This window comes from Mauremys reevesii, linkage group 9, assembly GCF_016161935.1.
Source record: "Mauremys reevesii isolate NIE-2019 linkage group 9, ASM1616193v1, whole genome shotgun sequence".
Taxonomy (NCBI): Eukaryota; Metazoa; Chordata; order Testudines; family Geoemydidae; genus Mauremys; species Mauremys reevesii.
In genome coordinates, this window is record NC_052631.1 from 18,565,300 (window position 1) to 18,580,373 (window position 15,074).

The 15,074-nt window shown below is 38.7% G+C and overlaps 1 protein-coding gene across 4 annotated transcripts in view; it reads left to right on the forward strand.

The window, feature by feature from the left end:
* The window catches only part of SI (sucrase-isomaltase), a 200,409-nt gene that overhangs the window by 74,259 nt on the left and 111,076 nt on the right, over nucleotides 1-15,074 (forward strand). For all 4 annotated transcript variants that reach the window (XM_039488204.1, XM_039488205.1, XM_039488207.1 and 1 more), the window contains 7 exons: nucleotides 774-928; nucleotides 6,963-7,131; nucleotides 9,134-9,230; nucleotides 9,353-9,465; nucleotides 9,567-9,692; nucleotides 10,985-11,113; nucleotides 13,046-13,153. In XM_039488204.1, the coding sequence (XP_039344138.1) occupies nucleotides 774-928; nucleotides 6,963-7,131; nucleotides 9,134-9,230; nucleotides 9,353-9,465; nucleotides 9,567-9,692; nucleotides 10,985-11,113; nucleotides 13,046-13,153 (897 nt within the window). The remainder of the gene's footprint in view (nucleotides 1-773; nucleotides 929-6,962; nucleotides 7,132-9,133; nucleotides 9,231-9,352; nucleotides 9,466-9,566; nucleotides 9,693-10,984; nucleotides 11,114-13,045; nucleotides 13,154-15,074) is intronic.

Below are 15,074 nucleotides of genomic sequence, written 5' to 3' on the forward strand. Positions count from 1 at the left end.
TCTTATAACTTAATCCTATGTAATAGTGTATAAGCACCCAAACAACCAATCAGAATTTGGAGAATCTAGAGGAACTTTATCATTAGGGTGTAAGTATTATGCATTAGCAGTAAGTATTACTGTAGTTATGCTAACTTTTGTGCTAATGACACTTATAAAACTATATTCTAAAAATAACTTTAATAATTTTTTCAAGTGATCATATTGAGACAGACTATAGAATAAAGAGCACAAGGATTTGGTATGTAAGCATAGCAAAAAACATAAAGCATTAACAAAAAACTTATAAAGGTGGCTTAAAAGTGTGAAAAAGTGAAAATTCTCTTTACTATGTATAAAAATAAATTCAGGGCCACATTAACCAACAGTAATCTCTTGAACAAAACAAAAGATTCTTCAACATTCATTGCTTATATACCAGTCCATATATCTATTATTTTAATTATAATGATATAAGTAAGAAAACTGATAGTGAAAGAGAATACCTCACCCAACACACTCACACTACAATTTTTTATCTGTTTTAGCTAAATGTTTGTTCAAGACTTTTAACTATATTGATTGTTTATTGATTGCATTTGAAAAAGTTTGTCAGAAATCTTCCTCTATTTAAGGTTCTACCAGACTGAGAGGCGTACTCTGTATTTAATATGGGGAATAGTGATTGAACTTGTAATATTTCTAAAAAGGGATTGAATTTTTAAGTGCCATCAATGTATGGATCTTTTTTATATTTTTATATGCACTCAAGTGAACTGATTTCTGCTTTGTAGATTTATGATTACAGCAATAAAAGATATGAGGTTCCAGTACCACTAAATATCTCTAGCAGTCCTACAAGTACATATGAGAATCGACTCTATGAAGTAACAATTCAGAACAATCCATTCGGCATCCAGATTCGACGCAAAAGCACAGGGACAATTATGTAAGTGACCCCTTTTCTTTTTTTGCTGTAAGTAACATTTTTTTTATTTTAGGTTGCGGCAAATCATGTTAGCTTCCACTGTATTGTGCTAGGTGAATTACCTCTTGTCCCCTGGCCCCCCTTCCCCAGTGGCAGCAGTCAGATAATGACAGCCCCTCTTTTGGGATGTGCCTAACCTTGACCACTTGTCTCAGTTAATAGCCTTATAGACTGATTGTTAATGGACTGAACTTCTGTAGTTAATAGCATTGTGGAACATCTCTTTTCCTCACCAAATGGCCAAGAAGTTTCCCTTATCACCTTACATCATTGGCTATTGTAAGTTTTAGATCTTGTGGTAGAGTGACTATAATGACAGTATTTTATTTCCCTCTGCAATCCGATGTTTCAATTGGATAGAATAATTAGCAGTTTGCTTTTGGTTTTGGCATGGGTAATTGTTGGTTATGACAAAAGATGTTCAGCAAATCTTATTGCTTGCCTGGTGCTGTGATTTACTTTTCCCCTTAACATCAAGGTTGTGATTGTAAGATATTTTTACTTGCAACTTTCATCTCTTGGTATGAGTTATGATTGATGAATTTTTGTTTGTTCTGTTTCTTTTTGTAAATGGATACCCATTTGCTTACTTTTTGTATGTGCTAGGGATTTTGTTTGTTTGGGCTTTTAAGCGACATGGTTTTTCAGTAGGTGTCCCCCCGCCCCCTCCCCCCCACCCTCTTTCCTCCTTTCAGAACAAAGGGCAAGTGGCCCTGAGAGCAGTGGTTAAAATTGCCTCTTCCTCTTCCAATAAGTGCACTGTCTGCCTTTCTATCTGTTTGTCTGCATGTTAATACCAGTCAATAGAGTATTTTAACTTCTCCCAGGGAATTCAGTGTGGTCTCTCCGCACCTGCAGCAGTTGGGAAATGGGGAGATGCCTGTCCAAAAGAAAGGCATCTACCTAAACATAGGCCAGAACTGATAGGGATGGGAGTGTGGAAAGACCAGACTCCCATCTTTCCAAATGAGAAGGAGGTGGTGACTGATGCTATTAGCCCTGGTCAGTAGGTGTGATTGTTTTGTGGGCCTTGTTACATGCAAAGTCTTCAGCAGGAATGTAGAATTTGCCTGAATTTCCCAGATGTGAAAGAAAGTTGAAGTAGCCTTTTGAGACCATCTGAGCATTCTCACTTTTTACAACTGCAGGACTTCCTGCCCTAGGGTTAGGAGTTATTACTTGGCCTGTAAGAGGTGATCAGATGAGCTATTCCAATATCTAGCCAGTCTGTGTCATAATTTGAGTGTGTGCTCTTTCATCATAGGTAGTAGGTGGAAATACCAAAAATGTTGGCTTATACCTGAGTAAATGGCCTTCTTCTAAAGTACCACATCTTCTGGTGAAAAGTTTTTTTGTTTTGTTTTTTTTGCTATATGTTGTTTTTTATGTTTGTATAATTTTACATGTTTTGTTGAAACCCTTTATTCTAGGGGGACCATTAGTATATCTGAGAGATTATCTTCAGGCACTTCCCCAGAAATTTGTTTGCACTTTGAATGCAATTGATTCCACTGCAAAATGTCAGGCTCATTCTTCTAATCAAATTCAGAAAAAAGAGAAATTAGCCTTGCATCCTGAGGGATTTTTGCTAATATCCTCTATCCTTTGAGTCTGGATTGCTTAAATCTTTTGGATTACGAATGCTGATACAGCTGTTCAAAGCTGATACACATTCAAATGGAGAGACCTTACACCTGAGAGTGAAACAGACCTAGATGTGTAAGAGAGGAGAGGAGACTTTTTTAAGCAATGTTGCTTCTAGGGCTGTATTCTGGAAGATGCACACAAGTGTGATAACTAAGGACTTAGTCTAATGCTGTATAAGTGTAAAGGGGTACACTGGAACTCTATGGTAGGGGAGGGTAACCCTCTTGGTCCACTACCCCATTTAACAGTTTTTTCCCCCCAGGGTCATACCTGGGGGAGAGGGGGTTGCCTTTGGTGGTCAAAGGGAGGAAAATGTCTCAGGAGGACCCCAGGGATTTTAGAAAGCAACCCCAAACAGCTGCCTCTGTTCATGGTCTGAAGCTGGTGTTCCAAATGAAAGTGAAAAGTTTTTTTGTTTTGTTTTTTTTGCTATATGTTGTTTTTTATGTTTGTATAATTTTACATGTTTTGTTGAAACCCTTTATTCTAGGGGGACCATTAGTATATCTGAGAGATTATCTTCAGGCACTTCCCCAGAAATTTGTTTGCACTTTGAATGCAATTGATTCCACTGCAAAATGTCAGGCTCATTCTTCTAATCAAATTCAGAAAAAAGAGAAATTAGCCTTGCATCCTGAGGGATTTTTGCTAATATCCTCTATCCTTTGGGTCTGGATTGCTTAAATCTTTTGGATTACGAATGCTGATACAGCTGTTCAAAGCTGATACACATTCAAATGGAGAGACCTTACACCTGAGAGTGAAACAGACCTAGATGTGTAAGAGAGGAGAGGAGACTTTTTTAAGCAATGTTGCTTCTAGGGCTGTATTCTGGAAGATGCACACAAGTGTGATAACTAAGGACTTAGTCTAATGCTGTATAAGTGTAAAGGGGTACACTGGAACTCTATGGTAGGGGAGGGTAACCCTCTTGGTCCACTACCCCATTTAACAGTTTTTTCCCCCCAGGGTCATACCTGGGGGAGAGGGGGTTGCCTTTGGTGGTCAAAGGGAGGAAAATGTCTCAGGAGGACCCCAGGGATTTTAGAAAGCAACCCCAAACAGCTGCCTCTGTTCATGGTCTGAAGCTGGTGTTCCAAATGAAAGAGTGGGTTTCTGATCCCCTCCTTAACACTGAAGAATGTCTGGGGGTTTGCTGCTTTAGACTATAGTTCAGACTCTGGCAGGGCTCTGGGAATAGGGTATAGTTCACATCAGACAGACTCTCTTCCTTGTTCCTAGCTGTTGCATTATATTAAAGACAGAGGAAAATACATTAAAATAGTATTTTAATGTAAAAAAATTCTATTGTTGCTACAAGGGTGTAGTATGCTTAAAAGGGGACACAAAAAGGACCCTGGGAATAAAGCCAAGTCAGTCTAACTTCAATGCCTGGAAAGATACTGGGACAAATTATTAAACAATCAGTTTGTAAGCACCTAGAGGATAATAGGTTTATAAGGAATTCTCATAAGCAAATTAGGGAAATGCAGTGTAGGTGAAATTATTATCAAGTCGGGTGCACAACCAGTTGAAAGACTGTGTTCAAAGAGTAGTTATAAATGGTTTGCTGTCAAACTGGGAGGCCATATCTAGTGGGGTCCCACAAGGGTCATTCCTGGGTCTGGTACTATTCAATATTTCCATTAATGACTTGGATAATGGAGCAGAGAATGTGCTCATAAAATTTGCAGATGACACCAAGCTGGGAGGGGTTGCAAGTGCTTTGGAGAACAGGACTAGAATTCAAAACAACCTTGACAAAATGAAGAACTAGTCTGAAATCAAGACAAAATTCAGTAAAGACAAATGCAAAGTACTTCATTTAGGAAGGATAAAATCAAATGCACAACTTCTAAATGGCTAGGCAGTAGTACTGCAGAAAAAATCTGGGGTTATGGTGGGCCACAAGCTGAGTGCGATTCAACAATGTGGTGCAGTTGTGAAAATGGCTAATATCATTCTCAGTGTATTAACAGGACTCTGGTATTTAAGACATGGAAGATAATTGTTCTGCTGTAGTTGGCACTGATGAGGCCACAGCTGGAGTACTGTGTCCAGTTCTGGGCTCCACACTTTAAGAAAAATATGGACAAATTGGAAAGAGACCAGAGGAGAGCAACAAAAAATGATAGAAGTTTTATAAAATCTGATCTTTGAGAAAAAGTTTAAAAAACTGGGCATCTTATAGTCTTGAGAGAAGAAGACTGAGGAGGACTGATTAATATATTTGAAGACTTAAGTCTGTTATAAAAGAAGACTGTAATCAATTGTTTTCCATGTCCACTGAAAGTAGGATAAGAAATAATGGCCTTCATCTGCAGCAAGAGAGACTAGGTAAATAGTAGGAAAAACTCTCTAATTATAAGTATAGACAAGCTCTGGAATAGGCTTCCAAAGTGGGTTGTGGGATTCCCATTGTTAGAGGTTTTTAAGAAGAGGTTGCACAAACATTTGTCAGGGATGGTCTAGGTTTACTTGGTCTGGCCTCAGTGCAGGTGGCTGGACATGATGAGTTCTCGAGGTCTCTTCCAGCCCTAAGTTTCTATGATTCTATGATTTGTGAGTTGGAGGGAATGTGATCTGCATGATTGTGAATGGAATCAGAGGTGTTCATTGGATAGCCTTCATGCCAAAATGTGGTCCACTTTTTTAAAAAGTTTGAGAACTCCTATAATTTAGACAATGTGGAAGACCAGAAAGTACAAATTAGAGGAGGAGGGGGAAGGGCTGGACTAGTTTGCATAGATCGGATAATAGGTTCAATTATTGTACACTTTTTAGTGAACAGGGTTTTTTGTTTCTTTGTTTGTTTGTTTTTTGGAGGGGGGGGATTAGAAATGGATATGGGAGTTTCTGAGCTAAAACCCCTGGAAATACTTTGATATAGTTTGAAGTTTGTAAGGGAATGCTTTATGAATTGAAATGTCTATTCTGTTTATTTTATGATCAGCAAGTAATATGCTAAACTTAGCTCATTTAGGTGATCAGATACCATGATGAGAAATATATTTATAAGAAAGCAGATAAGTAGAAAGGTAGATAATATTTATGTTGCACCCATTGCTGTGGTTTCTAGGGTCAAACTGGCTCTTTCACCTCATTCATTTTTAAACTTTTTGCTTATCTCTAATTAAGGAGAATATTTGCATGTAAGAGGAAATCTTAAAGAAAAAGCAGTGCAAAGCACCAAGTACTTACTGGTGATAATTGAAGACTTCAGGAAAAATCTAAGGTCCTCCCCTGTGAAAATTGCCATCATGGCTAATACGTTACACATTGACCAGACAGAATCTGTATGAATGCTAAGCTTTTCCTTACCAGAACATAATTTTAAACACAAAACCAAATTCATTGTGGTTTTTCTGTTACTCTGGAAGTTGTTAAAATTGCAGATGCAGAAAAATATTTAATGGATTTAATGCCACAATTAATTTGCAGATAGATCTCAGTAACATGACAGTAAACACATTTTGTGGGAGCGTTCCCTCTTCCCACAATAACACATTAGTGAGGGATAAAGGAGAACAATGATGTGAGCACTTATATTACTTAAAATATATTTTACTTTCTCATTTATAAAAACCTATTTTGTAATACAATTTGTTCTTCTAAGGTACTTAAAATTGAATTGTACAGTGAATGCTTGGCCAACCAGAAAAAAAACCCCAAAAACCATTCATATCCACAGCTCACTCTCCTGGAACTGCATAATTATTCAGAAGATCTATTATCAGATCATAATTAAATGAACAATAAAGAATGAGTTGAATTGCACTTAATTTGCAGTGAATGAGATTCAGAGGTAGATTTTCAACACTGGGCAAAAATCTGCAATAAACAGTAATATCATCTCCTTGTTTAATAAATCACATGTGGCACCAGGTCTTGGACTGTAGAAGAGGCAGATGGGGAAGGTGATCATATTGTTTCAAGCATCTCCACCAAAATAATCTCTGCCCATACGTGTTGACAAAATGAGAGGACACTCACGATAAATTGTTCAAACGCCTCACTAAAATCGATGGCGTCTCAGAGCTGTTGTTTCAGGCTGTTGGCAAACTTTCGTACACATCTCTGCATCGGTTACATTTGGGTCACATTTTTAATGTTTTCTTTGCAACTGTAACAGTAAGAGACATCCTTCTTTTTTTGTAAATGGAAAGGCACGTTACTGGAGAACAAGATGGAAACATCAGTACAGCGCTAATGCAGTATACAGGCATGTACTGGCTGTTTCTGAGCCCTGCACAGCATTGAAAACCTCTATTCCTCAATATTCTCCGCTGCTGCTTCATTCTTTCCACTTTTTACTGATGATAATGGGATAATTCTCATTCTGTTTCAGTTGGGATTCTCAGGTACCTGGCTTCACCTTTAGCGACATGTTCATTCAGATTTCTACCCGTCTGCCATCACAGTATATCTATGGATTTGGTGAAACTGAACACACTACATTTCGGCGTGATATGAACTGGAACACCTGGGGAATGTTCGCCAAAGACCAGCCCCCTGGTGTAAGTAGAAACAGATTTTGTTTTTTCGCTAAGTAGTTATGCTTTCTTTGCTTTCTATGCCTCTGGGTCTTTGTAGCTTGCTATTCACTTAAACTGAATCAAGGCAGACACTTTTTGAGAACTTTAATATACATTCTGCTGATTTCTGCCTGGGGGTGGCAGGCTCATTTTGCCTACGGCTTGTAGGACAGATCTAAATGAGCTACGCTTGATACAGAAACTGAGGAGAGGGCAAAGTGGCATTACATTATGTTTGCATTGCCCTGGCTTGGTGGGGAAGGATTAAACGCATGATTATATATGCAGGCAGGCCCAACATTGAGATCCCACATAGCCCTGTCAGTCCTGATTTGCAGGCTTCATATCTCAGTCCTAGGCCTTTGTTGAGTCGAGAGACCAGTATTTATGCTCATCCAAAGGTTATTGAAGTCAACGTAAGAGTCCCATTGGGCACTACATCAGGCCCAGGATGTGGTGTAGTTTGTGATAGACTGCCAGGGTTGGAAGGGACCTCAGGAAGTCATCTAGTCCAACCCCCTGCTCAGTGCAGGACCGACCCCAACTAAATCCCCAAATGGCCCCCTCAAGGATTGAACTCACAACCCTGGGTTTAGCAGGCCAATGCTCATACCACTGAGCTATCCCTTCCCCCTATATGGAAAAATGTGTTTCAGGAATAGGCTATGGCCATCTCTAATCCTGTCTTTTTAGTTATGATCAAAGCCCCTGACTGGAACTCAAGTTTTGATGCAGACCTGAACAGTGGCAAATGCATCATATGCAATAGTACATTGCTGCTTTTCATGGTTTTCAGCTGTTTAGTTGCAAATGATTTTTAGAAAAGCTAAACAAGTGTGATGCCAATTTGCATATTATAGGATGTTTTAGTGTGTAATACAGATAGTCACATTTCCAAACGTAAAGGTTGCACCCACAGTAATGCTCACATACCTGTTCTGCATGCAAAATCCCAGACCTGTGTGAGCAAACTAGTATCTTTAACAGGTAAATCAGTGTTAATGGATACTTGTGTATGCATATGTTGTTTTCTGCATGGTGATGTGAGGTTTGCAGCCCCTATAAAGTGAACAATGAAAGTGGTGGCATATTTATCTTAGAGCTGTCCACACAACAGATATTTTGGTTCCTTTGCAGTTCTGAAAAATCAGAAAAAAAATTGTTTCAGGTGAAACTTATTTTTTTTTAAATTTTCAGCAAGTCTAAAATTGTTTTTTTTTAAATTTGAGTCAAATTAAATGTTTTGTTAGACCTGAAACAAAACTTTTCAGTTTGATGAAGATTTTTTTTTACATTTTTAAAAAATAAAATGAAAGGAATGTATGAAACAAAGGTGCTGTAGACTGAAAAATCAAAAGGTTCTGCTTCAAAAATTTTGAAACATATATTTTAATTTTTTAATTTAAAACAATTCAGTGAAACTGACATGAATCTGTGAAATGTTTTGGTTTGACGAATCTGCATCTCCCCCCTCGCCCCCAAAATCAGCCAAAAATTGTAATCTAGCTTCAATTGCTCCGTACCATGTCTTTCCTGTATATGCTGCTTCTCCACAACTCCAGTCACCACAGTTATAATCTCCTGATCATTATAATTTCAGCTCTAATGCCTTTCAAATAAGAGAGTCACCAATGTGGATACTGATTACAAAAAAACCACTTGAAAACAGGAATGCTTTGTACTGGGAAAGGTGCTTCATGTTAGCAGGAATTTATCAATAGATATTCGGGGATCTAAAGTCATACAATTATTTTTTTCATACTCAAATGCTCTCAAACATATTGAGTTCAAAAGTTTCAAACTAAAAATAATCTTTCGGTAGGAAACTTAAATATTTACCTCCGTCTGTTTTAGAAGTGTGTGTGTGTGTGTGTGTGTGTGTGTGTGTGTATAGGGAAAGGAAGAGATTCTCTGATAATTCTCTTCAAGTTATTTGTCCAATCATTTATTATGATCACTTACTTTATTTTTATTTATTTTGCAGTACAAATTGAATTCTTATGGTGTCCATCCTTTTTACATGGGCTTAGAAAATGATGGAAATGCTCATGGAGTCCTCTTACTTAACAGCAATGCAATGGGTAAAAAAAAAAAAGCACATTTTTTTAAAATTATTCCTGAAGTGTTTTCATATCTTGTGTCCTTTTCCTTAAGAGCGGATTATCTAAACATTCTCTTCTGCTTTCACTTTCTGGGTTTTCAGATGTCACATTCCAGCCAACTCCTGCTCTGACGTATCGCACTATTGGAGGAATTCTGGACTTTTACATGGTGTTGGGCCCAACGCCAGAACTTGTTGTTCAGGAATACACTGCAGTAGGTTTGATATGATGTCACAGTTAATTACATTTTTTAGTCTTGATATCTTTTTTCATCATATTTCAATACTATATTTTCCCCCATTTTGTTGTTGTTAGCTGATTGGACGACCAGTCATGCCACCGTACTGGGCTTTGGGATTCCAGTTATGCCGTTATGGATACAAAAATGACACAGAAATCTCTGACCTGTACGAGGCCATGAAGAGAGCTCGGATACCTTATGTATGTTGTTCCAATTAAAGTGTATGCTACTGTTTGAACTCTGATTTTTCAGACTGTCCCCTGATGAAAAAGAGAACAAAAACAACCACTGTAGAATAGAAACAACTGTATGCACTAAACTGTAATTAAACTTCTTTGTTTACTCTGAGTGAAATAACAATAGTGCTCTCTTTGCTTTTTATTAGCTGGACCTATTAGTGGAAGCTATTTTGTACTATTGTATTTCATATTTTAAAATCTTATTAGCTTATATATGGCATGGTTGCAATTCAGGAGCTGATGTAATTCAATGGAATATGGACACATATTGCCCCCACATTGAGATCAGTCCTATATTCCTTATGTTTTTAAAAGTCTTACTGAGTCAGTGGGAGTAATGGAGGTGCAAGGAATGCAGGACTTGGTTCATGATGCAGACAAATTGGGATACTGCCTAGATTTAGCCTTTTGACGGCAGGATCATCTTGGGCTGCGGAGTGGTGCAGCTAGAGTCCCTGTTAAGAATTTTTGTTAACTCCCTTGGGCTCCACAGATTGAGACTTTGTTGATGCCATTGTGAAAATTATTCTGTGCCTCCCACACAGACATGGCTTGTAACATTTTTAAAAAATGCTTTGAGACAAACAGCTTCGGCACATAGCTTATACCCCAACGCCCTAGCATTTTCTCATATAGTTATCATTTGCATTACAGTAACACCTGGAGGGCCCAGTCAGAAATGGGACCCCTTGTGCCTAGGCACAATGGTATAATGTTATAGAAACCAGTAGGAAGGATCAGGGGATGGAGGAGGGAAAATGCAAAATATATTCTTTGTTACATTTTTCCATCCTGAAGTATCATTGAAGGACCATGGCTGGGCACCCACCCAAGGAAATCTTCAAAAGGACCCACCATAATGATCCATCAAGCTAAAGGTGTTCCTTCACTTTATGATGCAGATCAATATGTGACACACTGATGTGCATAGCCATTTTCCTCACTATTTCATGGCATTGACACCCACCCACCTTCAATTAAAATGAGAAATCATTCTTCTCTAGTGTATAGCAATTTTTTCTAGTGATAGCAAACTTCAGAATGAGTTAGCTGATAAAAGGTCTAATTTCATAGTGGTCTTGATTTTGGGAGTGTGTAAGTATATTCATTTGACATCCTTTGTTTTAAGATGCAGCAGCTTCCAATTTTACTTAGAGAAAAACAGCAGCTCTCTTAATTTGACTACAGTGTTATAAATACACACCTAGCAAAAAGGATGATTGCTTTACATCCATTGTTTTTGTGCACTGCAGGATGTACAATACACGGATATTGATTACATGGAACGGCAATTAGACTTTACCCTCAGCCCAGACTTTGCTGGACTACCAGCTCTGGTTGACAGAATGAAAACGGAAGGAATGCGATTCATCATTATCCTGGTGAGTGTTTTTTTTTCCTTTTTTCCCTGGCCACAGATCAAAAAGTTACATACTTCACATAATACTCTTGATGTGTGTAAAACAGGACTGTCCAGTGATTAAAATAATTAATCGAGATTAATTGTGCGATTAAAAAAAATTAATTGTGATTAATCACACTGTTAAACAATAATAGAATACCATTTATGTAAATATTTTTGGATGTTTTCTACAGTTTCAAATATATTGATGACAGGTTCTTCTCGATAATGATCCAAAACAGTGTAGACCGATGCATGTTAATTTTCATCATCTGAGTCAGATGCCACCAGCAGAAGATAGATTTTCTTTTTTGGTGGGTTCTATAGTTTCTGCATCAGAGTGTTGCTCTTTTAGGACTTCTGTAAGCATGCTCCATACCTCATCCCTCTCAGATTTTGGAAGGCACTTCAGATTCTTGAACCCTGGGTTTAGTGCTGTAGCGATCTTTAGAAATTTCACATTGGTATCTTCTTTTGCATTTTATTAAATTTGCAGTGAAAATGTTCTTAAAATGAACAACGGGTCATCACCCGAGACTACTAAAACATGAAATATATGGCAGAATGTGGGTAAAACAGAGCAGGAGACGTACAATTTTCCCCAAGGAGTTCAGTTACACATTTAATTAATGCATTTTTTTTAAACGAGCATCATCAGCAAGGAAGCATATCCTCTGGAACAATGGCCGAAGCACAGAAAGGCATATGAATCTGTAGTGCATCTGGCACGTAAATATCTTGTAATGCCAGCTACAACAGTGCCATGCGACAGCTTGTTAGGGTGACCAGACATCCCGATTTCATCGGGACTGTCCCAATATGTACTTATTTGTCCTGCATCCCCACCGATGTTCGGTCAGGATGCAAATTGTCCCAATATTTTGCACTCTGGCGCACAGGTGGAGTGGGCTCGTGCCCCCAACCCAGCCCTGGCCCCTCCCTGACTCCGCCCCCCTCCTTGCCTCATTGGATCCCTTTCCAAATCCCCACCCTGGCCCCGCCTATTCCCCAAGCACACCACATTCCTCCTCCTCCCTCCCAGGCTTGTGAGAATCAGCTGTATGGCGCCGCAAGCACTGAGAGGGAGGGGGGAGAAGTAGGATGCGGCAGCCCGCTCAAGAGAGGCGGAGGTGAGCTGGTGCAGTGGGGGGCGAGGCGGGGAGCTGCTGGTGGGTGCTCAGCCCCCACCAATTTTTCCTATACTCTGGTGGCTTTTTATTTATTTATTTGTTTGTTTGTTTTTCTACCGCTGGCTCTCGTTTTTTGCTCCGCTGCCAGCTTTTTTTTTTTCCTCTGCTGGCGAACATCCGTCCCCTGCCATGTCCTGATACGTCATGTCTCTCATCTGGTCACCCTACAGCCTGTTCTCACTTTCAGGTGACATTGTAATTAAAAAGTGAGCAGCATTATCTCCCGTAAATCTAAACAAACTTGTTTCTCTTAGCGTTTGTCTACACAAGAAATAGGACTGAGTGGACTTGTAGGCTGTAAAGTTTTACATTGCTTTGTTTTTGAATGCAGTTTTATAACAAATAAACCTATTTGTAAGTTACACTTTCATGATAAAGAGATTGCACTACAGTACTTTTATGAGGTGAATTGAAAAATACTATTTCTTTTGTTTTTTATAGTGCAAATATTTGTAATAAAAATAATATAAAGTGAGCACTGTATACTTGTATTCTGTGTTGTAATTGAAATTGATATATTTGAAAATGTAGGAAAACATCCAAAAATGTAATAAATTGCAGTTGGCATTCTATTGTTTAACAGTGCAAATAATCGTGATTCATTTTTTTAACCGTGATTAATTTTTTTGAGTTAATCGCATGAGTTAACTGTGATTAATCGACAGCCCTAGTATTAAATTGTTCTCCGTATAAATGTAAAGTTGTATTATCTTTAATTTTAGGATCCAGCCATTTCAGGCAACGAAACCAATTATCTAGCCTACACAAGAGGTGTCCAGGAAGATGTTTTTATTAAATGGCCCAATAGCAGTGAAATTGTGTGGGGAAAGGTACTGTTTTTAGATTACTTGATAATACCAGAGATGTTATTTCCAAATATGAATCATATTAGCATGCTTAAGAGGTGATTTGATCATGGTTTACAAGTACCTACCTGGGGAAGAGATTTCTGATATAAGCAGCTTTTTAATCATCTAGAAAAAAAGCATATTCCAGTAATTGGAAGCTGAAGCTAGACAAATTCAGACTAGAAGTGAGCTACACATTTTCAACAGTGAGGATAATTAACCAGTGGAACAACTTACCTTGGGACCTGGTGGATTCTCGCTTAAAGTCCTGAATTTAAGACTGAAAATCTTTGTAAAAGATATGCTTAGCAGACAGAGAAGTTATGGTCTTGATTCAGAAATTATTGCGTGAGATTCTTCAGCCTGTGTTATGCACGAAGTAAGACTAGATGATCATAATGGTCCATTTTGGCCCTAAAGCTCTGTTAATCTAACCTTGGAAGTAACAAATCAAAGAGAACAGTAAGCTATTCCATAAGTAGAAGAGAGAGATTATTTTCATCGGTTACCAGAGTTTTCTTCAAATGAAAGTATTCCTCTTAATACTTAAATCCGGTAGCAAATTAAATAGGAATTCTCCAACAATAGCCATTTGTATGACTTGTGCATGTTCTCACCCCACAGTATACCTGCAAATGTAAATTTCTCTTGGGAAAATATCTACAAATATTAGCTAAGTTCAATGACTGGATTCTGCTGGTGGAAGCCAGCTGCAGGCATCCAGCAGCTGTGAGCCCACATGTAGCAGAATTGCATTGGAACAAGCTGTCAGCATCTCTGAAGCAACTGGAGGGCCCAGAGTTGGCCATTGTAACTTGAAAGTGGATAGGACCATCCAATGGGAGGTTGGGGCCAGGACACCTGAGATGCATTGATTCAATCAGTAGAGTTGGGGCTGCTATTTAAAGTTACCCTCCCGTTAGGGAGATCAGTGGCACTATTACTTGCCCTCTGACAGGGTTAATCATCATCTGGTGCATCTGCACATGAGAGGAGTGCAAATGTCACACCCATGTATCCGTGACCCAAACTGTTCCCTCCAGCTCTGTGGATAGAAAGCACAGCAGCAGATGTCTCTAGAGGGAAACATGCAAGCTATAGGTAATCATGGGAGTCAGCATAGCAGCTGCTGAAGGGCAGGCCGAGCATAAGAGGAAATAGCTGGGTGATGGACAGTCTTCTGTGGATATGTCTCACTCTATAGCCACAGCAATTTTTCCTATTAATAGCTGACTGCCACAATATCAACATAGGCACTTTTTGCCTCCACACTGTGGAATTATCCTATTGACCAAAATTTTCCAGTGCCATTGGCTTATTGAGAAGCCCTTGATCTGGTCAGGGAACTGGAGGGGCAGAGTAGGAAAGCTGGGAAGCAGCATGGAACTATATTGTTTTCATGACGATGGCTATGACCTCTAGTGATTTCCCTGAGATCTGCATGGATCTGGAGGGATCTGTGGGCTTGGGTTTGTTTTGGGGAGTCTTTAGTTCTGAAGGGAAGTACTTTCCTATATCCTCTGTGAGATTGCCTTTGTAGGAGACACCATGGCACTCAGTATGCCTTGAATACTGTTTTTTCTATGTATTACCATAGTTGAGCCTTTGCCATGCTCCATGCAGAGCCATTTATATATTATAAAGCCTAAGAGCGCCTTTTAAAATTCAATTTAAAAGTAGACTCTGATAAACAAAACAGAAATATTTGCATGTTGTGAGAAAGTCCAAATCTTCAGTGTTGGAAACAGCAGAGAACAGAATACAATTCATGTTAATTATATACAATATTATGTTTCAAGTTTGAGTTTGGCTCAAATGAGGTTCATGTTTTTCTGATGAAAAATCATTTGCAGCAGAACAATGAAAAGGTGAATATGGTTATCCACCAGCTTTAGGGATGATT